General features: G+C 35.4%; 1 protein-coding gene across 1 annotated transcript; it reads left to right on the top strand.

Moving 5' to 3' along the window:
• Positions 1-1,383: 1,383 nt before the first annotated feature.
• On the top strand, positions 1,384-25,066 carry RGS18 (regulator of G protein signaling 18). Its single transcript, XM_069459623.1, has 5 exons — positions 1,384-1,502; positions 1,945-2,046; positions 3,103-3,164; positions 22,175-22,341; positions 24,809-25,066. Exons 1-5 carry the CDS (start codon positions 1,384-1,386, stop codon positions 25,064-25,066), a joined length of 708 nt encoding a protein of 235 aa, XP_069315724.1.
• The last annotated feature ends 272 nt before the right edge of the window (positions 25,067-25,338 follow it).

Genomic DNA, 25,338 nt, shown 5'->3' with positions numbered 1-25,338 from the left:
GACCTCTCTCTGGGACTTCGCAAGAATAAATCACTTAATATCTGTGATCTTTGGTTTATTTTTCTATAAAATGTGAGTTATAGACTAGATCAGTATTTCTTAGACTTTTAGATTTCATAAAATAGTGAAAGGAGTGTGGGCTAAACCAATTTGGAGTTGTCAACATTTCTTTTTGAATAAGTACATAAACATTCAAGCTGCCATCTCCAGTTAAAACATCTCATCAAAAAGAACATTTTAAGGCCGGGCGCGGTGGCTCACGCCTGTAATCCTAGCACTCTGGGAGGCTGAGGTGGGCGGATCGTTTGAGCTCAGGAGTTCGAGACCAGCCTGAGCAAGAGTGAGACCCCATCTCTACTAAAAATAGAAAGAAATTATATGCACAGCTAAAAATATATATAGAAAAAATTAGCCGGGCATGGTGGTGCATGCCTGTAGTCCCAGCTACTCGGCAGGCTGAGGCAGGAGGATCCCTTGAACCCAGGAGTTTGAGGTTGCTGTGAGCTAGGCTGACGCCACAGCACTCACTCTAGCCTGAGCAATAGAGTGAGACTCTGTCTCAAAAAAAAAAAAAAAAGAACATTTTAGGAACAAAAGAATCAGGAGGGCACATTCAAAATAATAAAGTCTTGTATATTAACAGAAAAAGAAAATGCAGATTTAAGAAAAAATCTTTTGCTATCATATTTTTTTTCATTTTATCACAGACTGGTAAAAATTTCAAAAATGTCTATAATTATTCCATGGACATGTGCTTAAAAATTATTGAATTAAATGCTTTCTACTACCCTTTTCAACCATAAAACTCTGATGTATAGACTTATTTTCATACAATATGTTAAACAAATGTAATTAATGTTACAAAGCATTATGTCAATTAAATATGATTTTCCGAAATCAATGTAATGAAAATAAGAAAAAAAATACTTTTTGTAAGAACGGGGAAAATGTCTCCTAATGTTTGATGTAATACTTTGCCGCAACACACTTTAATACGCACTACACACGTTAAAAAAACTTTTTAAAAAGTTCCTGTGGGAAATGACAGTGTCCTTTGGGTCTATTAAAGCACCTTCTGGTTGCACAAACTTGAAAGAGAAGTTGAACTGTGGTAATACTGGTCTTTATCTTGGAGAACAAGAGTCATTTTGCAAATTTGTGGTATCATTTCCCTAAACAACTCAGGACCGAATTGTACTTCAGTTCTCCAGTTCTACATTTTTGCAGAGGCTGAAACATAGGTTTTGACTTTTGTTTTTGTAGCCATTGCTGAAAGAGTTGAAATAACTTTTTATTCTACCATGTATAACTATGGAATAGTATTAACAAGTACACCAGAAAAGGATGTAATAAATTAGAATCTCTTCATTTTAGCAAGAGAAGATGGAAACATCATTGGTTTTTTTTCCTCAATTAAATATGTGTGAATCAAAAGAAAAAACTTTTTTCAAGTTAATACATGGTTCAGGAAAAGAAGAGGCAAGCAAAGAAGCCAAAATCAGGTAAAATTATAAAATTTTAAGTCTTAAACTTTTGAAAACATGATTGAGTTTGAGTAATTGTTAGCACTTACTTTTTAAAAATCTGGTTGAAAATCTGTTGATTGTACTGTTGCAAATGAAAAAAATGCCTTTTTATTTACTAGGAGTAGATAAATAAAATCTAAAGTGTTTTCATTAAAAGAAAATGTAACAATTTTAGCCACACAGAACTAGTACAATCTTTATCAAAATATAATCTCAGATATATGACTTTCACTGAGGAAAAAGAGAAACATTTCATATATGCTATTCTAATTCTTCCACAAATATATTATTTAAATGGAATTCATGTGTGTGGAGGGGAAGGGGTGTTTACCAATTCTAAACTTGTTTGGTAGTCGGCAGGAGAGATTTTAGCTGTCATCTCTATTGTCCTGAAGCTAATGCTGTTTAAATATTACAGAGCCAAGGAAAAAAGAAATAGGCTAAGTCTTCTTGTGCAGAAACCGGAGTTTCATGAAGAGACCCACTCCAATAGACCTGGGCATTTGGCCAAAGAAACAAGGTGAATAACTTTTCATTATTTTAGGGTAGATTTTGCTGATTTTATCATTAAATATTTAAGGAAAAGGAAATTAGGAATTTCTATTTTATTGGAAATTACACAGCAATATAAGGAAAGTTAAAGATCTCATTTCAAGAAACTAGAAATATCTCATAAAATTAAACCACCTTCATAGTTAGAATTAAATAATCATATGAACATTTTAAAGTGCTCTTTTAAAATTTTATACCTGTCAATTTTAAATAATATATTTTACTCCTCATAACCTGATAAAATACTCATTAATTTAAGGGTTTTCACAATGCAATGTTATCATAGAGAAGAGCTATTCATCTCTTTTCTCAGTAGTTTGAAAAAATAACAGCAAGTGAAGCACAAATAAAAGATGTTTTATAATCTTTAGCATTTCTTTAATTCAAAAAAAAAATGGAATAGCCTTTTATAATAGTTTAATACAAATCCTTCCAAATTTGAATATGACCAATAAAAGATCGAAGAAAATATATTCAACTCTCTACATTGTCAATATCTCTACAATATTTCTTGTATTAAAAATGTCTTATATTTTGTATCCCCTTGAAACTTCATTAGTCAAACTTCCTGTATCTGTTTAAAAAAAAAATTGCAGCACGTTGTGGTTAGAGCTTCAAGGAAATTGCAGTAAAGAGTTTTTTTTTTTTTTTTTTTTTTTCTTAAAGATACTGTCAGTTTAGGTTCTTCATATTTGCTGAATTTAAAAAGACAGTTGACCTGATTTCTGAATATTTTGGGCTCTTTAACCTAAGAAATGGTTCATTTTTACTAAAACATAAAAGAATTCATACACCCATAAGAAAATAATGCTATTTTAACATATCATTCAATAGGCAAAATCCAAAACAAAATTAAACAATGTTTTTGAAATTTCTAATGCAAATGCAACTTGCATTACATTATAATCAAAGGAGAAACCCTGTGAAATAGAATTAAAAAGAGCAGTAATATAGCATATTTAGAGCAGACTCATGGTCAAACTTTCTGCAAACTCCACTATAAAACATTTTGTTTCTTGAACAGAGTCTCCCCTGAAGAAGCAGCGAGATGGGGCGAATCATTTGACAAACTGCTTTCCCATAGAGGTCAGTGGCATTTTCCCCAAATACTTTATTCCTTAATGGAAAACTACAGAAAGTATGCATGTAATTGTACAAAACCAGCTGTCATAAAAAATTTTGTCTGATTGGTAATTTATAGTAATTTGATTTTTTTGATTGACAGAAGCAACTAATGGAAAACATTTTTTAAAATATTCTCATTTTATTAAGAATTATTTATGGTGGATGAAATATTAATTATTTTTTATACTCTAGTTAACAGTTTCAAATTTTTAAATTTTTCTGATTTTTTAATGAGACCGTCAGTTTTATTAAATGTATAATTAGCAAACTAACCATATTATTTTCATTGTTCAGGGATTAAAAATTTAAAATAGTTTTTTTGCTTGGACATTTAGGAAATCCTCATGAAAATAATATTTTTAAAAAATTTATAAAGTCTTCACTTTGCACTTCATATCAGTCATGTATTTTTAAAGCAGAATTTTGTAGAAAGGTTGAGAATTGGTGTATCTCTCAGGCGGAGCTTTGTATCTGAGATGGAGGGTGAGGACAGATACTGAGTACTCATTGCACTCTGCAACACTGTGACAAAGCGTGTCTAGATTGTCACTCTTCACGGCTGCAGTTCCCAACCCCCCACCCCCCCCACCCCCGCTGTAGACTGGTAATTTCTGCAGCCTGTTAAGAACCCGCTGCACAGCAGGGGGTGAGCAGAGGGTGAGCCACTGAGGCTTCATCTGAATTTACAGCCGCTCCCCATTGCTCGCATCACTGCCTGAACCCTGCCTCCTGTCAGATCAGCGGCCGCAATTAGATTCTCACAGGAGCGCGAACCCTGCTGTAAATTGTGCATGCCTGGGATCTAGGTTGCACGTTCCTTATGAGAATCCAATGCCTGATGATCCGAGGTGGAGCTGAGGTGGTGATGCTAGCGCTGGGGAGCGGCTGCAGATACAGACGAAGCTTGCTCTCTGCTCACCTGCTGTGCACACCCCCACCAGCCCCACCTCCTTCCTCAGTTTCATGGAGGACAATTTTTCCAGGGGCGGGGGTGGGGGTCACACGCAGAGTTCTGCAGCCCCATTCCTAACAGGCCAGGGGCAGACTGGTGCCAGTCCACAGCCTGGGGGTTGGGGACTGCAGGTTTATGTAGCACTGCCAGTGGGTTTCACATTCTAAGGTGAATACTGGAAGAAGGGGTTCCTGTTGCCAAGGGAGCTAGGAATGGAGTGGGCGGAATTCAGCCTCAAATACTCCAATTGATATAATAGCAGATTTTCTTGTCTGGCCTCATCTTCTGTTTTCTCTCTCTTCCCTAAAATTGTTCAGCTTTCTACAAGGTCTTAGTGACCTGTTCTTGATCCCCCGAATTAGCTGACCTAAGAATTCTACTTCCTCAGATTATCCCTGAAGACTTTTCCTCTTCCAGTGAAAATAGATGTCTACCTCCTAATTGTAATATTGACTCATAGAAAGCAAATATAGGTAAAGAAATCAAGGCTTAAGTTTAGATAAGGATGTAATCCATGAGAATGAATAGTAAGAAAGAAAGTTTATTTGATGAAAATATAACTTGTCACTCCTTTCTCCTTATGTTCCCTTAATGCTACTGTCACTCTCTATTTTGGGATCACTCTCTCTAATGTACCCAGTTTTCCTCATTGCTGGTATCCGATAATTTCTTAACTATTGTTAAAATTCTTTCCAAATATATGTCAAATTTATCCCATCCTCACTATCTTGCTACCACGGTCCAGATCTATTCTTAACAGATTAATTACAACAAGCTGTGTGAAACTTTCCTCCATAATTCATGTTCCCCCAATTTTTTTTATCTCCTCTTATATCCCACATTTTGGTACATCACTGCCCTTAAGTCTCTTTCCCAGTCATAGCAAGCAAAAAAAGACAAAGGGGTGGAATTCATTTTTTTACAATTTGACTATCTATTATAATAGAAAGAAACAGATGTATTTTCATCTAAGGATTCCCAAACCTAGCATGTCCCCTTAAAAATATTAAATGCTCAAATAATATAACTGAGTTTGTTGCTAGGAAAAAGTTAGTCCTGAGGAGATTTGCGTTTTAGTTTTCTCCTGCAACATAAATGGCTGCACAACCTTAGTGAAGCTCCCCAGTCACTCTTTCAGCTTCCTGGACTGTAAATGGAGATAATGTTTTTAGCTCCAGTAGAAATAGATTTCTGTCAGGATTAAATGAGACGATGCATAGGAAACCAATAAGTCTTAGACACTGTACAAATGTCAATGATTACTGCTATTATGAAAGATAATAATTACCAACAAGTTTAATAATTTTTTTTTTTCTTTCTAGTCTACTCCTAGCTGGGTAGTCATTAGTTAGAGGGTTAAAATTTCAATTGATAGTAATATATAAACTGGATTTGTTTCTTTAACTTAATAAATTGGTATACAATAATTTCATCATACTCTCATTACCCATTCAAAGTGAAGAAAGATTTAGCAGGGTAATTAGTTCTACAAGAAATCCTCACCTGACATTCTGTGTTCATTCTTTTACCAATAGTCAAGACCAAGTGGACCAAATTGAATCTGCTGCTCTCTTTTTTCTCTAATGATAGAAATATTAAAGAGCTATAAACTATCAGCAATTTAAATCAAAGGAGATAACATGAATAAAAGAAAATCAACACTGATCTATTTGGACAGTATTATCAACTTTCATGACGAAAGTGCTAAATAGACTGCATTGAATTAACAGAAAGTTATCTTACTAGTATTAGTTTACTCAATCCAAAAACATCCAAGTATTTAATATTTTAATTGCCATGCCTATTGTAATATTAAATTATAAATCTTAAAGTAATCACCTAAAAAAATCTCTTGGTTGCAATTTCAGTTCATTTCTATTGACTTGCCTCTAGGAAAATATATATATATTTTTTAAGAGAAATATCCTATGCATACATGTGCACACACACGCACACACACACTCTTTCTCTCTCTCTGCAAGAAAGACCTTGCTATGTCAAATTTTATAAAATTTCCCTGTGGTTAAACGTGTAATTTTCTCAAATACTGTATGTCATGTCTATAAAAAGGAAATGGAAAGAGTATTACACTTAGTCAAATGACAAATGAAGTGATAAATCAAAATACAAGGGAAATTTGAGTATTCAGTTTGACAAAAACAGCTGATACTAAAACCTCTGTAGAATAATTATTATCAGCTTTAGAAATGGAACTACAGAATAGATGGCTCCTACCCTAGGTTTTAGAAGATTAATCAAAATTCACTAGTTGGACAGGGAAAAAAAAATGACCATCCAAGCAGAAAGCCAATATAGGCATGGGGCATTAAACAGTGCAATTTACTTAAGGAATTAAGAACAAAGTAATTCTTTACTGAGAAATATAATTTGAAAAAGGGAGGGTGGCTTAGGTGACAGGCAGTAGACTGATGAGACCAAAACTAAAATATCACTGGTTTTTGCTATATTTCTCAGAGACCAAAGGATCCGGGGAGGTGTTTTGATACTTCCATTTTATTCAAATTTTATTCATGTAGTTTAACTCCTTTTTTTAAAAAAAGTGAAAATCCAAGGAAATGTGAATGCAGTATGGACTCCAGTTAATAATGATATATCAATAGTGGTTCATTAATTAAAACAAATGTACTACACAAATGTAAGATGTTAATAACAGGGTGAAACTGAATTGGAACGTATGGGAACTCTGTATTACCTTTGAAACCTTTCTGTACATCTAAATCTATTCTGAAATAAAATGTTTTTAAAAATGAACTCACACATGTTATGTATGCAGTAAATTTTAACATAATGAAGTCCATCAGTAATTTAACTTCTATTCCTCATTTGTTTCTATGCAGCTATTAGTCTACTTTTTTCTGCCATTCTTATTTATTGGCAAATTTTTCTGAATTTGCAAAATGATTAACAAAAACTTGTCATTTAAAACTACACACATATGTAAATCAGTAATTTCTGAATGCTATTTAATAAGAACAAAAAATACTAATAAATCAAAAATCAGTATCGGACTATATCTGTCAGTCATAATCATAAATTTTAAGTTAGTCTTCATCAGTCTTCTCATTGACTTTATAAAAGTAAATTTTATCAATTTGAACTTATACAATCAATTAAGGCTAATAAAATATTATATATAATATACAGATATGTGTTTATTTACATATATGTATGTAACATATATGTATATATGTATATGGTTCTGTGTAAGTCATCCTTGAAAGCAAAATATCACTGCTGAATAATACATAACTTTGAAAATGATTGGCTGAATAGTTTTTAAAATGCTACAGAACTTGCAATATATCATATAGGTTTTAGAAAATCCTTAAAAGAGTTTCAATAGATGTATGCAAGAATTCAACAGGCAAAGTAAAAGGTAATTCCAGAGCAGAGAAAGGGCATGACAAGGGTTAGAGAAATAAGAAATTTTGACATAATCTGGAAAAGCAAGCAGTTTACTTTCACGGAGGCAGAGTAACGAACAAACACCTTGGAAAATCAAGTTGGGGCGAACTTTGGAAGAATTTGTGTGTGAGAAAGCTACCTGTGATGGATAGAAAGGTAAAATTCTCTGCATGTAATGTGGACTACCTACAACTTTGTTGTAAATATATAAAAGCTGACCTCAAGGTAAGGACCATTTTGGAAGGAAAATGGGTGAACTTGGTGACTTATTGATTGAATGTGTATGTATTCTGTAGAATGAGAAGATGAAGGAATAGAGACAAAGAAAAAGGATGAGCCAATGATCCCTAAATTTTATTTCCAGAATAATAGGATGATAATGATGCCTCTTATAGACAAGAAATAGAGATGGAGGAACAAGACTTACAAGAACTTGTAGGAAGATAACAGGTTGGAGTTTGAACATGTTCAGTTGGTGGTAAACCTTATCAGAAGTTTTGCAGGGTTTTGTAGGTGCACAGCTAGCATGTGGAAGAGTGACTGGTTTATAGATATTTTCCAATCATCTCACACAGTTGTTAATTGAAGATTTGAATGAGAATATTATGAGCAGAGTCCTTATCAATAAGAACATCTTCCCATTACTGCATAATTGTTTTCCCTGTGCACTTTTTTCCCAGTCATTGCAAATTATTACAGTATCTTTCACATTTTTATAAATGAGTATTTATGTGGGCTTTTTAACACCCTGAATTGTGGTCCTACTAAGTATTTTCTGAGAACAATTCAAAACATGTAACATACAGTAGAATATGTAAGTCGTTGCATTCCTTTGATTTAAAAATATGACGATTATATTGCAGAAAAGACTTGGTACTGACTTTGAGAGGACTGCAGGAAATGCGCACTTCACTTTTTGGGAAGGAAATGAGTACTTCTTCTTACCCTTTTCACCTTGTGGCTTTTCAAGTTGCCCTTCCCAAGTTTCAGTTACCAATTTTCTGCAAGATTAGGGATTCCCCAGTGTTCCACAATGTTAACTTTCTGACTCAAGCTGACCCATAACACTCAATTTCTTAATCTAGCTAAAGAATAAAAACAAATAAAATTCAGTCCAAATTATAATGGCTCCCATAAATAAGTCATTATTATAAAAGAAACCACAACATTCTATGGCAGGCCAGAATTACGAAGCCAAATAGTAAAGACTAAACAATGCAACCCAGCACTTAGGATATTATACAGTACTTGGGTAACTTCAGAGTTTCTTGACTTTGTTTCATTTGGTTTCTTGGCATCGGAAAAATACTCCGACAGATGCCAGAGTTTCAATTTAGAAACATGCAATTACAAGCATTTCATATTTGTATGACACATCGAGCCAGCTTCTTCCAGTGTGAATTCTAATCCCAGGTTCTATCAGGCACTTTTGGCAGCTGCATCCACCACTGCTGCCTTCTAAAGCACTGTTGAGTAAGTTACTGCCTCTGCGTGAGAAATGGTTCCATTGCAACCTGACCTAATGCAGCTGCCCAAAGAGAGTAAGAGAAACAGGAAGTAACTAATACATTGGGATAATCCTGCACAACATAGCATATTACTTTTTAAAAAAGTAATTTACTTAAAATTTTAAATAAATGAACTCTTTTTTCCATTATCATGCATTCATTTCTTGAATTAGTATTTATTTTTCACTATTTTTATATTATGCCAACAAAACCCATTCACTTTGGTTAATGCACCGTGAGCTCTCTCCGCAGTTTCCTTGTTAGGGCTCTGACTTCATTTCGAATGTCTGTGTCAAGCTCAAGACTAACCATGGTAACAAAGGGCTTTTGCATAATATTCCAGAGCAAGCAGCTGGCACAGAGTCGACACTCCTGCCTTGTGAATTTGTAAAGGACTATATTTGAAATAATGTTTATGTTATTTTCTGGAAGACTTCTATTTGAATTTTATGCAGGGTGATTTTCCTCTTCTGCTGCAAACAGAATTAAGTCACTTGCAATTGTCCTTCTTCAGTCCTTGGTTCATACATATCTATCTTGCCATTAATTTCCATATTTCGCAACAGTAGGGACTTTGTTCTCTTTACAGCAGGTTAGTGGTAAAAGCACTATAATTTTAAACAAGATGAACTGGAGTTCAAACACCTGGGCTATCCTTTACCAGCTGTAAGATTTGGGGCAATTTAACTCTCTGAACATCAACTTCATGTATAAACATGAGTATAACAAGACTTACTCTAGAGGGCTGTTGTGAATATTCAGTGGAATTGTGCCAGTAAAAGGCATATAGCAATGTGCTAGAACCCTAACAAACCACACTTCTAACTATTGCAAATAATATTATTGCAAGTACGTAACACAGTCCTCATGTTCATACTGTTTCAGAAATAATTAAAAGAAAGGTAAAAAGTTATTTCTAATAAGTAACAATTTCAGTTGTCTATCATATGGACGATTCCTTTTAGCTGTCAGTACAAAACATTTTATTATAATTGATATCTATTAATAAGAAAAGTAATGGCTGTATCCTTCTAAAATCATGACAATTATTTAGTAAGTCATTTTATGAATAATCTGGTATTTAAAAACTAATAAATTCATACTTATGCATGACATATAGCTAGAATACAGTAAATTGAAATTTAAAAAGTCCACCCCTTAGCTGGAGTCAGTGCAACTTTATTTATAAACCAAATAAAACAGATAATTACTTCTTTCTAAACTAGATCTGACCTGAAACAGACTGTTCTCTCATTGTAATATGGCAGGTATTTTATTTTGCCTACTTTGCTTTTTGCATTTAAATAGTAACAGAGGATCGGGTAAGGACAAGCTAAAATTCCTCTTACTGTGAAACGGAGAAAGGCAGGACCTGTATCATCAACAGACGGAACAGTAACACCCAACGGTGTGCTTTTTAATATCAGCATGGGGCACATTTCCATATGACAGCTTTTTTTAATAGAGTTACCTAAAAATGTTCTCACAATCACTTTGTTGTTTTGCTTCCAATTGTTTCCTAATATCTAGTTAAGAAATTCTCTTCAGAAATCTACTTTATAGAAACTAGCAACAAAGCATACCAAGATACTGACCCTGCAATAAAAAACGAGAAATTCTCGAATTCTATTAGAAAACAAAAAAGCCTATCAGTTCTAAAGACAGTTATTACAGAGGAATTGAGAGAACACAATTTTTTTTAGAATTTAATCCAGTAAAAATGGACATTAATTTTCAGGAAAAAGGACAAGGCTTTTAGAAATTTGGAAGAGGCAGGAAATATAGGTGCTAAGCAGCTGGTTTCTATTACACTAAATATTCATCAAGGGGAAAGTTCTCAAGAAGAAATGTTTTCAACAGATCTGGCCAGCGGCTGGGGCTGACTACTTAAACTTTTACTGAAGCCAGCTGGTGTATAGGTGGTTGTTTTTGTTTTCATTTGGCTTTTAAAGACCTAAACATGGCCCCATATTTCAAAATCCTACTTCGATTACAATTTAGGGTTTGAGAGGCATGCTTTTTCTTAGTCTCCGTATTTCCTTCCAGGATCATTATAGAAGAAGTTAGAGAAATAAAGAGAAAGATTAGTAAAACCAGAGACTGGGCAATAAAACCATTGTTTAAGTTACATAAATGAGAAAGGAAGACATTTCCGAGCTGCTGTAATTAGCAGCCAAAGGATACTTGCTCAGCTGACTTCACAAAGTCATCAGCCTGAGGCTGCAATTTCACCTGAAGTCTTGAGAAGAAACTGCGATTTAATTGTCAAAAATTAAAGTCATGTAGTCTTGAACAACAGTAATGGCACAAACTGCTTTTTTACAAGTCCAAGGACTGAGATGCAGATAGATGGTGAAAGGAATTTTGGGAAGGAAAATCAAACAGGAACACACTGAAGAACAACAACCCAGTGGGTGCTCGTATGGTAATAAGCCACGGTACAACCAGCACATGGAACGCCCTGTTGTTTACTTCAGCAGTTATTTTGGTAGAGAGAACATTAACTTGACTCTGAAAACCTATATATATTTTAGGTACTTGGGGAAAATCTATGCATCAAAATGCTTCAAAGGACCATTGTCCATTTATATTTCCTTTTTACACTTTCAGAGAAAAGCACAAAGCTCAATGTGAGAAATCAACCTTGAAAACAATACACTGAGTCAGAGAAATAAGAACAATTAAATATCACTCACATTGATCACTCTTGCTTCTTCTCAGTGGGCAGAGTTTGCTGACTCATTCGGAAACCGCTTTAGGACTAGGGCCTTCATAACACAGTTGTGGTTGACTAGGCGTTATCTTTCTAGCATCTGATGACTGGAGACAAGTTCTGAAAGTTGCTTGTCAGTCTTGCAATGCCTTCTCGAATTCTTGGTGAGCCTCACCTTCCATTAGCCCCCTGGTTTCTTTACCAGCGTCTCACTACTGACATCTGGTGATCAGGGTCGAGGTACTGAGGAAAAGGAATGGCAGAAGCTCTTTCAGGACCCAGTGAACAGTCCAATGGGAGAAGCTGTGGCGTAGAAGAGGCGTATGTCACCTGTTCACTATGGTAGTCACTGGAGTCATTCTATATTATAATGCTTAGAGAGGTCTGTAGCTTGTCATGTCTTTTCATGACTACTGATTTCTTAAACATTAAGTTCCTAGAAGTCTAATATATTAAAAAGTTTGCTAACAACATAAAAAATAAAGATGTCTCATGATAATGAGGACAAATTCTACACAGAGGAGAAATTTTTTATTAATGGTGACATAAAAAGCATAATTTGAGGACTATTTTGGTTTCCTGCTGCTGCTGTAACAACTTAGCACAACTTTAACGATTAAAACAACACGATCTTATTATCTTACAGTTCTGTAAGTGAGAAATCTAGTATGGTTCTCATTAGAATAAAATCAAGCCTTCAGCGGGCTCTTGTCCTTTTGGGGAGGGTCTAAGAAAGAATCCCTTTTCTGCTCATTTGCGTTGTTGGCAGAATTAAATTCTTTATAATTTCAGAACAAGGTCTTTGTTCTCTTGCTGGCTACAAACTAAGGGCCATTCCCACTGGTGTGGTTTGGATATGGTTTGTTTGTCACCACCAAATCTCACAGTGATATTTGAACCCCAGTGTGATGGTGTTGGGAGGTGGAGCCAGGTGGGAAGTGTTCGGGTCACGGGTGTGGGTCCCTCCTGAATGGCTTTGGTGACTTTCTCAGTGGTGAGTGAGTTCTCACTCTCACTAGACTGGGTTGGTTCTCAGAGGAACAGTTTAGTTCCCAGAGAGTGGGTTGTTCCAAAGCAGGACACACCCTGTGTTGGGTCCTTTTTTGTACATGCAACTTCCCCTTTCACCTTTTCCACCATGTTTCGACGCAGCACAAAAGCCCTCGCCAAAAGCCAAGCGGATGCCTGTGCTATGCTTGTGGTATGGCCTGAAGACCTGTGAGCCAAGTGAACCTCTTTTCTGTAGAAATTACCCAGCCTCAAGGAATCCTTTATAGCAACACAGAATGGACAAAGACACCCACCTTCTAGAAGCCACCACATTCCTTGGCTCACGACTATCTTCTTCCATCTTCAAAGCCAACAACAGAGACTCAAGCCCTTCTTACGTCACACCTCTGTGACCCACTCGTTGGCCTTCCTCTTGTACATTTTTTTTAAAGATGGAGTGGGCTGGCCTTGAACTCCTGGGCTATAGTGAACCTCCTGCCTTAGCCTCCCAAGTAGCTGAGACTACAGGAGCACACCACCACCCTCAGCTTTCTATTTTTAAGGATTCATGTGATTCAGTTGGATTTACCCTGATAATCTCCCCATCTCAAGGTCTTTAACAATAGTCACAATAGCACAGTTTCTGTTTCCACGTAAGGTCTGTAGTCACAGATCCTGGGGATTAGGGAATGGCCATTTGTGGAGGGGCATTTTTCTGCCTAGCACAGGAAACATTGCTTTCCTGAGAGACAGAATTCTATACTTTTTTTTTTTTGAAAAGTGAAATCTGGGGCAATTAAACTCATCTGAAACTCAGTTTCCTCATCTATGAAAGCTAATATAGGACATATTCCAGGTATCTGCTATGAAAATTAAATGAGGTAATGCATATAAACAATAATTAGCCTTCAAAACCTCTAAACATGTATTGTTGAAAAACCTCTTAGTTATTGCCATAATTCTGCCAATAGAGATTCATTCATCTTACTTCATTCTATATGGAACTTTTTATATTAGAAATAGTTATTGACCATGAGGAACAGTTCTAGAGAACAGTGAATACAAGAAACGGAAATATAAATGAAAATGAGTTGAGCAGACAAAGAAAGTTATTACTTCTTTATTTCATAATTTTTCCATCTATAATGCCAGAGTGTTCGCTTTCTCTTTATAAATTGCTAGATTTAATATTTTAATGTGTTGTTCAGAATCTTTGCATCTATGATCATGTGAGATATTGGTGTGTGATCTTCTTTCTCTTTTCTTTATTTCTTTTCCTTTTTTTGTTAATGAGGGGATATAATATTTGTCAAGTTTTGGTATTAGAGTTATTCTAGTCTCGTAAAATGAGATGGAAAGTATTCATCCCTTCTCTGTTTTCTGGAAGAAATTGCATAAGAATTACAGAATTAGAGTACTTTCTTTTCTTAAATGTATGATGGAATTCACCAAATATGTCCCCAAAGATTTTTTTGGAGGGGGAGATATTTTATTATAAAAATCTATTTATTAATTGATTTAGGGCTATCATAGTTTCCACTTCTTCAGTGTCAGTTTGGATAGGTTTTATTGTTTTCTAATCAATTTGTCCATTTCATATAAATTATTTTTACTGGCATAAAGTCATTCATAATATTCATTTTTTATAATATCTCTAAGATCCCTGGTAATATCCCTGGCTTGCTTCCCAATATGAAACAGTCTTGCTAGGGGTTCTATACTTTGGCTCTATTAAGCTTCTCTATAGTTTGTTTTCTATTATGTAGACTTTTGCTCTTGTTTTTATTTTTTGTCCTTCTTCTTTCTATGGGTTCAATTTTTTTTTCAGGCTTCTTAAAGTAGAAACTTAGATCTTGATTTTTATAACCTTTTTCTTATACTAATACACCATTTCATGCAATAAATCGCCCTCTAACTACTGTGTAAGCTGCTGCTTACAAATTTTGATGTGCTGTACTTTTAGTATGATTCAATTATAAGTATTTTCTAATTTCCCTTATGATTTTGTCTTTGACATATGTATTATTTATAAGTGTCTTGTTTTATTTCCAAATATTTGGAGCTTTTTTAGCTATGTTACAAGGGTTGATTTTTAATTTAAACCCCTTGTAGGAAAAGGACATATCTGTAAGATTATCCAGCTTTTGAAATTTTTTTAGACTCATTTTCTTTTTTTTTTTTTTTTTTTTGAGACAGAGTCTCACTCTGTTGCCTGGGCTAGAGTGAGTGCCGTGGCGTCAGCCTAGCTCACAGCAACCTCAAACTCCTGGGCTCAAGCGATCCTACTGCCTCAGCCTCCCGAGTAGCTGGGACTACAGGCATGCGCCACCATGCCCGGCTAATTTTTTCTATATATATATTTTAGTTGGCCATATAATTTCTTTCTATTTTTAGTAGAGACGGGGTCTCGCTCTTGCTCAGGCTGGTCTCGAACTCCTGACCTCGAGCGATCCACCCGCCTAGGCCTCCCAGAGTGCTAGGATTACAGGCGTGAACCACCACGCCCGGCCTAGACTCATTTTCTGTCCTACCATACAGTCTATCTTGAATAATCTTCCTTGTGTACTTGAAAAGATGTGTTGGGTATAGTGTTTTGTAATTGTCAGTTTAGGTAAAAATGTTGTTTACACTTTATATACTATTGATATTCTGTCTATTTTTCCATCAATGAGTGATAAGAATTTAAATCTAAAACTCTAATTGTGGTTTTTTTCTACTTCTTTCAGTTTGTTAATTTTGCTTCATGTATTTCAAAGCTCTGAATTAAGTTTATATGCATTTAAGATTGTTATGTACTAGTAATGACTGACTACTTTATAATTATGAAATAGAAATACTCCTTATTTTGAAGTCACTTTGTCAAGCTACATAAGAGTTTTTTAATCAGATTTCTTATTTTTAACCTCTTCATTGTAGATCATTTTCATTCTTTTTCTGATGCTTTGTATTTGATGTGTCTCTTATGGCCAATATATAGTCTGGTGTTAATTTTTAATCCAATCTGATAAAATCTCTGATTTTTAATTGGAGTATTTAGTCCATTTTTAATTAGAGTGTTTAGTCCATTTAAATTTTGTACCACCATTGCTATAGATGTTTTGCATTTAACATCTTACTATTTATTTTTTATTTGTCCCATCATTTTGTTGTTGTTGTTCCTTGTTCCCTGCCTTCTTCAGATTAAATAATTTCTATCCAACTGTCTGCCAGGATACTCATCCCTTCTTCTACACTCTTTAATCTGTCATGCTCATCCAATGAATTTTTTTATTTTAAATATTTTACATTTCAGTTCTAGAATTTCAATGTGATTTTTTTATAATTTTAATTTCTCTGTTGAGTTTTTGCATCTGTTCACTCATTTTGTCTTTTTTAACCTTGTGTGTTTCAAGGTATTTATAATAGCTCTTTTAATGTTTTTGTTTGCTCTTTCTAACATTTTGGGTAATTTGTGATCCTTTTTGTTAATATTTTGTTGTTATCAACAAAAAACATTGATAATAGATCACAGCAGAAATTTATTTGCATGCCTAATAATCTTTTATTGTATATGAGCATGGAAGAAGATATAGGAGTCTAGAATGTTGAATTATTTTTCTGGCTGTCAGTTAAATCATTGGTGGTTCTTTCTGGCTGATTTGATCCTTTAAACCTGCTCTCTTTTAGAGTTTTTACTGTACTAGGACAAAACCCTTACCCTAAGGCATAGTATTTATACCAAAAACAAGGGCTTCTTGGGTATCTCTTCTGTGGCTGAGCCAGAAATCTAAAGTCATCTGGACCTGTGAAACCTCTCATCTTTCGTTTACAACTCAGTCCCACAACAGCTGGACCGTTCTGGACTTCACAGTATTTTCCCTACCCATGTGCAGCCGAGCCCCCAGTCAAAGATCTGAAGGAAAACTGCATGCACACTGCTGGGACCCCCTTATGAAGCTGATTCACTCTGCGCTGGTTACCAGGTTAGCCCACGGCATCTTGGGCTACAATTTTGACTACTTGCACAAGTCCAGTGAGACAGAACACACACAACTGGTTAAGCAAAGCAGCTTCATTATTCACAAATAGGCAGCAAGAGATAGTAGGAGTCTACTCTTCGCACTGAGCTGCTCCTGCTAGGCTCAGGAAGGCTGCTGAGGGTGGAGAGAATCTTGTCTGTGACGTTCCAGTGGCACTTGAGCTAGGAGACCCCAGAGGTCATCCTGTCCTGGGTTTTATACCCCAGGCAGGAGTTGCTGTTTCTAGGGGGCAGGAAACAGATCCTTTCAGCTCAGAATATTTTATTCCCAGCACATTCTGCAGTTGTTCTTGACAACTACAAGCAGAAAGGGGAGGTGGTTGGTAAACTGGTTTGGTCCAAGGATGGCTGAACTGTCCTGCACTCCTCCACGTTTCCCTTTTTATCACTGCCCTGACTCACAAATTCCAAATGCATCGTGATTCTCAAAGTCTCGTCTCTGTCTCCTCAATTCAGCAAGACTTTGTACTCTGCTTAGGCTCCATTTTCATCCATTCCAGTCTTAAACGTGTCCCTGGGCAGAAAGCCAGAGTAAACCTAGTGCTCACGTCCTGTGTTTCTCTTCTTACCTGGTCCCAGTCCCTGTCGCCAGTTGTACTCTGCTTGAAAACCACTGCCTCACTATTTTGTCCAGGTTTAGAGTTATTCATTGTTGGAGGACAAGTCTCATTCCTGTTACTCTGTCACAACCCTCCTCTTCTTTATAATTTGATAGTAATATTTTCTTTTATTTAAGGTAGGACTCTATAGATTAAACATCGAATCAAATATTGTCTACCTTTTAAATGGGTGGTCCTTGGTACCTAGACCAGTGTCTGGAACACAGCGTGCAATAAAAATTTTTTCAATGAATTAATGACTTGTTCAGTGAAAAGTTCAGGAAACAAATAAACAAATGTAATAAGATAGGTAAGCAAAGTTAGGAATGCACTATCGAATTAAGAATCTGCTTGAATAATTCATAGTGATACCTAAGAGGGAGCAGTGTATCTCCAGAAGAGTTTGTCGGCTTGTCTGAAGTTGTATAAACTGACAGCTACCACAAACTTCAGCCTTGCAAGTTGTCAGAATTTATGTTGTCATCTCATTAGCATGCCAGGAAGGACCCAAATCTCAGTAGAAGGCTCACACTGGCAAAACTCATGAGGCGAAGCTCCAACCTAATAATATATTAATAGATTCAGAAATAAAACTGTCACTGGTAGCCATTTCTCTACCTTTTCATATGCCCAAAGAAGCCAAATCATAATAAAAAATTTGATTGTGAAGGATGAAATTAGAATACTAATTAAATGTTTAATGGCATCTGGCTAAAATAAGGATCAACTTATTAAATGAACTGATATAATTTTTATTACATATACTTGTCCATATTTACAATAGGACAAGATTTTTTTGAGTTTTTGTGTTACTTTTTGCTTTTTAATGTTTGCTGGTTCTGATCGTCAGTTTCTTTTGTAAATATAGGTCTGATGTTTCACTGAAAATACAAAGCATTTTCTGAAACTATGTCATGTTTTTAAATGAAATTATATATTTTTATATAAATTCAATTATGTATTGATTGTTTTTTTAATAAATGATTTTGAATGATTTCTTCATGCTGGGTACTGGGGATTTAGTAGCAAATTGGACAATGGTCTTTATCTTACGAATCTCACAGCGTTGTATGGGAAACAAAAGTTAACAGGCACCCAATATGATATTTTAAATGTTACTCAGTGTGCTAGGAAGCCATATCTGAAGGACACCTAACTTATTCTTGAGGGATTGGCAAAGTCTTTGCAGACAAGATGACCTCTGATGGAAACCTCAATGGACATGGACGGTAAGGATTAGATTAATGAAATAACTTTGATGAGATTAGAGTAGGAAGGGAAAAGCGTATCAAACAGGAGCTAAAGCTACGTAAGAGATGCAGGATCAGGGCATCTGCATGGAACTATGTGTATTTCCCTGTGACTAGAGCTTGGAGTGTGAAAAAGATAGTGAGAAGAGATGAAGGGCATTATTGCGAAATTTAACCAGTGAATAATCACAAGGAAAGTTGTACTATAGAAAGATACATCACTGACTAGAGGGTGTGTAGTAAACTAGGAGGTTGGAGGCAGAAAAATCAAGAGAAACCTGAAGTCAGAGTCACCCGTTAGGAGGTTCCTATAATAATCTACATGGCGTAATTCTGGTCTGAATAAAAGTAATTACAGATCGTAAAAAAATAAAAAGACAGATGTGGTAAAATTGAGAACATTTGATTACCAACTGTGCAGGAGGTGAGAGGGAAACTGGGCATCCCCAGGAATAAGTGCCCAGGTTCTGGTTTAAGTCCCTGAGTTGACGGTGCCATTGGATAGGCCACGTATGCAGGGAGCATCTTGGATGAAGATGATAAACGCAGCTGCGACGTGACCATTTGGATGGGCGATTCCATGGAGATGTTTCCCACATGTTGGTTGATGGGAGCTAGTGGCTCAGGACAGGGGCTGCAGATGAGTTCTGAGAATCATCAGCATAGTGATCGTATTTGGGTGTTGCAGTGATTTTCCAGGACATGGGATTTAAGGGAAGGATGAAAAAAGATAAGCTGAGAAGAAATTGGAGATGCAACAGTCAGAAGGTGTAAAAGGAAACCTAGGAGTTTAGGTGCCATCAAGGAGAATTATAGGCAAATCTCTACCATACCTACTGTTGTAAACAGATAAAGTAACATATGGACTGAAAAAAAAAAAGTGTTCACTGAATATAACATTAAGTCAATTTGGAAAAAATAATTTAAGTAAAATGTTGAATAAAACCATATTTAGTGTGTTGAGAAGTAAATGAGGTAGAGAGGATTAAGAGATCAAGTGTAGAAAACGTAAAGACTTTATATTGGTAAGAAGAAAAGATGTGAGTCAGTAGCTAGAGGAATATTTGAAATCGAGAGAAGATTTTTCTTTTAATGATCACTTGTAACGATATTAAAATCTTTTAATGATATCAACATTTAACTCAGAAAACTTTGTTATTTTCTAAAATTGTTCGTAATGCCTCATTTTTCCTCCAGGTGCCAACAACATGTATAAAATACAGTTGAGAGTAAGGAAAAAGGAGTTCAGGAAAAATGTTGGAAGAGAAGACAGTAGAATAGGGACGAGAAGGGGAAAATAGAAGAGGACAGAAGAGAGAATGCAAAGAATAGAATTCTAGTGAACATGATATTCAGTGGGGAACAGAGGACATTAAACCAACACAGACAACTGCACATAGAAACAGACTAGGCGATGTGGTCCCCTGCAACCCTATGAAGAAGAGTATTTGAAAAAGAAGGGGGCAGTATTATCAGATGTTGCCGGCTTACAAGTCCAGATGGGACTCATAACATTTCCTTTGTAATAACTTACCTGTGACAGAAGAGACATAGTCCGTAACTAGAGAGTGAGACAGAATCTAAAGAAAGATTGCTAAAAATTATTTAAATCCAACTAAAGGGTGATTTCCTCAGAGAAAGTTTATTTGAAAAATCCATTAGAAACATATTTCCCTTCCCTCACTGCTTTTGCAACACAACTATCGCACAACCAAGCAATTTCACTTCTTGGGACTTAAATCAGAGAAATGAAGACTTACATTTACATAAAAAAGTCCTATGCATCAGTGTTCTTAGCAGCTTTATTTATAATGACCAAAAAATAATAGAAAGCTAGAAATAGCACGTATGTCCTTCAATGAGTGCCTGGTTGAACAAATGGTAGAATATCCATATCATTATCATGGCACATTAACACAATACAGCAATGAAGAGAAACAAACTATTGATAAATGCATCGGCCTGGATGAATCTCCAGAGATTTGTGCTGTGTGAAAAGTTATCCCAAATAATATATAGTATGTGATTTCATTTATATAACATTCTTGAATTGACAAAAATTATAGCAAAGAAGGACAGATTAGTGGTTCTTAGGGTTAAAGAGGGTGTGGGAGAGAGATGAATATGATTATAAAAGGGCAACAGGAGTTGTAATATTCTATATCTTGATTTATCAACTAATGTCATTTCCTAGTTGTGATATTTCACTATAGTTTTGTAAGTTGTTAGGTTGGTGAAAACTGGAAAAAAGGATACATGGGGATCTCTCTCTTATTTCCTATAAGTATATGTCATTCTATAATTTTATCAAAATAAAGAAGTTTAATTTTTAAAATCCCTATAAGCCAAAAAAAAAAAAAAAGTAGTTGATAGAGCCTTAGTATTAAAGTCAGATTTTCTTAGGTTTGATCCAAAGTCTGCCACTTTTTTTAGCTACATAAACTTTATCTGGCTGAGCCTTCAATAACTGAAAATCATCAAGATTAGCATCGTCACCATCACATCCACCACCACTGAAATCCTTATAAAGTTCTTACTATTTGCCAGTCACTATTCTAAACACTTTGCATATTTTAACACATTTAATGCTCTAAACAGCCCTATCAGGTAGGTATCATTATTATTTTTATTTTAAGGTACAGAAAGGAAAAGTAATTCACTCAGGGCCATGTAATAACTAGATGAACATGAATTTGAGGCCAGGTAGTCTCCCACAAGACGTGATACCTGCCCCTAACATTTAATGGCACTCAAGACATAAGTGGAAAAAAAAGCCCTCATACTATATGTCTAAATGTTCAGAAGTTATAGATCAAAGTAACAACTGTTTAAATAAATATATTTAATCCTTCAACTGTGACAAATACACTTTGTAAACCAGTTGGAAGATTACATTCAAATTTAAAATCCTCAGTATGTTCCACACTATAAATATGGCCTTCCTTCTTTCTCTCTCCCTCTGTGGTTTGGTCTACACTGAGAGGCCTCCATGCGCATTTGAGTAGACACTCCAGGCTGAAAATTAAAGCCCTGTCCATACTCGGGCCTAAGGGTGTGAGTGGCAGTGAGTCAGTGCACTTTGGTGCATGGACTTGGGAAAGAGGTCTGTGTGAAGCTTTGGGGCAGAGACTCCTAGGACCCTGAGTACCAGAAGAACGGTCTAGAAGCCGGGGAATAGGTTCCGAGGGGAATGGCTTCCTGGCTGTATAGAATAACCCCTCACGCTCCGGAAGGGGCATGGATAAAAGGCACATAAAGCGAGGTCCACAGTAGGGGTCCTCTTACTCTTAGGTCTAAGTGTGACACTGGCCTTATTTCAACAGGAATAATACTTCCCTTTCATAGTTGTGAGAACTACATGCAGTCCATCACGTGTATTGTGCAAGATATGTGCTGTGTGCTGCGTTACATGGAAGACATAGTTTTTCTGTTACTATTTGCAGTAATAATTTAATATCAAATAGTATATTTTCTCAGCATTAATATTTTATAGTTATTATTTATTTTTGTGGTAGATGGACTGGAGGCTTTTACCAGATTTCTTAAAACCGAATTCAGCGAGGAAAACATTGAATTTTGGAAAGCCTGTGAAGATTTCAAGAAAAGCAAGGAACCTCGACAAATTATCCTTAAAGCGAAAGCAATATATGAAAAATTTATACAGAATGACGCTCCGCAAGAGGTACAGTAAAGATGATTGTAAAAATGTATAACTGTTTGAAACTGTTTTTAAGATAATAAGAATTTTATTTTTAAGTATGGGAATGTTATTTTTCCAAACTTATTTTATAAATTGTGTTTATAATTGACATACAATAATTGTACCTGCTTATGGGGTACAGTGTCTACTGTTCTGGGCTACATTGTGTGACGATCGAATCAGGGTAGTTAGCACATGCGTCACCTCAAAAACTCATTGCTTTGGTGGTGATAACATTCGATATCTACTTTTCTAGCTATCTTAAAATACACAATACATTATTATTAGCTATTTTCACCTAACCATGTTATGGAACACCAAAACTTATTCTTCCTAATGATAATTCTGTACCCAGTCACTAACCTTTGCCCCATCCCTCTACCTCCCCCCACCCTCCTAGCTTCTGCTGACCACTATTCTACTCTCTGCTTCTAGGAGATCAACCTTTTTAGGTTTCATGTATAAGTGAGGTCACACAGTATTTGTAGTTCTATGCCTGGCTTATTCCATTTAATGCCCTCCAGGGTTATCCATGTTGCTACAGATGATAGCATTTGGTGTTTTTAATAGCTGAATAGTGTTACATTATGTATATATAGCACATTTTTTTAATTCATTCATCTTTAGTGGACATTGAGGTTGATTCCATCTCTTGTCTATTTTGAATAGTGCTGCTATAAACATGGGAGTGTCGGTATCTCTTCAACATACTGTTTAGATATATACCCAGTAGTAGAATTGTTGGATCATATGGTAGTCCTGTTTTTATGTTTTTAGGAACCTTCATACTGTTTTCCAGTATGGCTGTACTAATTTACAATCCCACCAACAGTTTTATAAAAGTTCCCCTTTCTCTACATCCTTGCCAGTGTTTATTATTTTTTGTCTTCTTGATAGTAGCCATTCTGACCTGGGTGAGGTGATATCTCATTGTGGTTTTGATTTGCATTTTCCTAATGTTTAGTGATGTTGAGGATTTTGTCAATATGGCATTTTGCCATTTGCATTTCTTCTTTTGAGAAATGTCTATTCAGGTCTAAATTTTTGAGAGAATCTACCTTCATCAAATTAATACCCCCATACATTCAACCAGAAAGTTTAGGATTTTGCTGATGCAAAAATGGTTATTTATATAGATTTTTACATGTATATAAATACAATACATTGTAAGATGTTATCATGAAATGAAAGGTTTAATTGAAGTCACTCTTCAGAATTATTTTCATTCCAGATTAGGAATGAATACAATTAATTGCAAATTTTAAATTCATTCACTTATCCATATTAATCACCTTAGTACAAGCAACCTCACGTAGAAACTAAAGATTTCTATACATGATAAAAGACAAAAGATATCAAGAAGTTTGTATCATATACCATTTTTATTTTAGCTCATCTACCTATACACAGTTTTCTTCTCCCAAAAGGGTTTTTCCTCTACTTTAATACAGGTTAAAAGAAAATCTCATAGTGGAGAGATGAGGTAAACCTACCTGGCAATGGTTCAAGTAAAAAAAAAAAAAAAAAAAATAGTGGTTTCCTTTGACTCCAAACTCAATATGAGGTAATTGTGTGATGCAATTGCTGAAATGGTTGTAAGACTAGCAAATATTACTTGACTGTCCTCATATGTTAATTAAATAGAGTGTCTATGTTCCTATTACGTGGCCAAAAATAGTGCTTCTTCACTGAGGTAGTAGAACTGGTAGTCTGTCACTGTTCAAAGTTTTATTTGACTATAAATTAGTACTGCCCCCAGGGTAGAAGTGTCTATGTGGATATCTTTCCACAAAAAAAATGATGGTTATTTTTCTTGTTTCAATGTTTCAGTCTGTTTTTTTTTTTTCTCAATGTATCATTCTGTCTTCCCCAAGCCCAACCTTATACAGAGATTAAAAACAAAAGCAGCTAGTTGTATGTGTCATCCATAAGGGAAAAGAAAGGGCCCCTACGTGAACACCTCCCCCCATCAGAATCTGATATTTCGGCAGTGCTATAATACAAGGCGTTAAAGAATTTTATCTGTAAAAGACATTCATACTTTATAGCACGTTTGCTTATACAACAGCATCATACCATAATGAAATGAGCACTGGGTAAGTAGAAGCCCCATATTGCAATCCCAAATATTCCCCAAGCTCCTTGTTTCCCATAACTCAAATAATTTAACCTCTATGAAATTTAGTTCCCATTTTGAAAATGAGTGAGTTAACCTAATGATCTCTGTGGTACTTACCATTGCAATATTCCATTATTCTAAATTAGCAGAGAATAAGAAGTACCAGGAGCATAGGACGAGAAGAAAGAGCCAAATAAAATGCTAATCCAGAACAGATTGTTGGATCCCTAGACCCATAAGAGGACCCAAGCATCTAGTACATTATGCCCCTTCCAACATTGTATCAGTCCTGGACTGACAATAATTACACTTTTTTTTCTGTTTATCCAGGTTAACCTTGATTTTCACACCAAAGAAATCATTACTAAGAGTATCACCCAACCCACCCTCCACACTTTTGATGCTGCACAAAGCAGAGTGTATCAGCTCATGGAACAAGACAGTTACACACGTTTCCTGAAATCTGACATCTATTTAGACTTGATAGAAGGAAGACCTCAGAGACCAACAAATCTTAGGAGACGATCACGCTCATTTACTTGCAGTGAATTCCAAGATGTAAAATCAGATGTTGCCATTTGGTTGTAAAGAAAATTGATTTTGCTCATTTTGATGACAAACTTGTACATCTGCTTCTAACATATAGCATGTTTATGTTAAGGAATGGTTACATCTTCTTTAAAATAAACTACATCATCTGAAAGGATTTTAAAAATGTAAATCAAAACTTTTTGTTAACAAAATACACACTGTATCTGCCAATATATTCTGTACAAATCTTTCTTTTGACATCATGCCAATCAGAAAAACTTTTTTCTTAATTAAAAGGCAGTAGAGAAGTAATAGAAATGTTTTATAAG

The sequence above is a fragment of the Eulemur rufifrons genome, chromosome 27 (genome assembly GCF_041146395.1).
Source record: "Eulemur rufifrons isolate Redbay chromosome 27, OSU_ERuf_1, whole genome shotgun sequence".
In the NCBI taxonomy this organism is placed as follows: Eukaryota; Metazoa; Chordata; class Mammalia; order Primates; family Lemuridae; genus Eulemur; species Eulemur rufifrons.
This window is presented reverse-complemented; position numbering and strand designations above follow the sequence as displayed.

What these genes read in the sequence shown, in the direction of transcription:
- RGS18 (XM_069459623.1), top strand. Translation starts at nt 1,384, where the DNA reads ATGGAAACATCATTGGTTTTTTTTCCTCAATTAAATATGTGTGAATCA. An exon ending in AGCAAAGAAGCCAAAATCAG is followed by an intron (nt 1,503 to 1,944) that starts GTAAAATTATAA and finishes TAAATATTACAG; the next exon opens with AGCCAAGGAAAAAAGAAATA. An exon ending in CATTTGGCCAAAGAAACAAG is followed by an intron (nt 2,047 to 3,102) that starts GTGAATAACTTT and finishes TTTCTTGAACAG; the next exon opens with AGTCTCCCCTGAAGAAGCAG.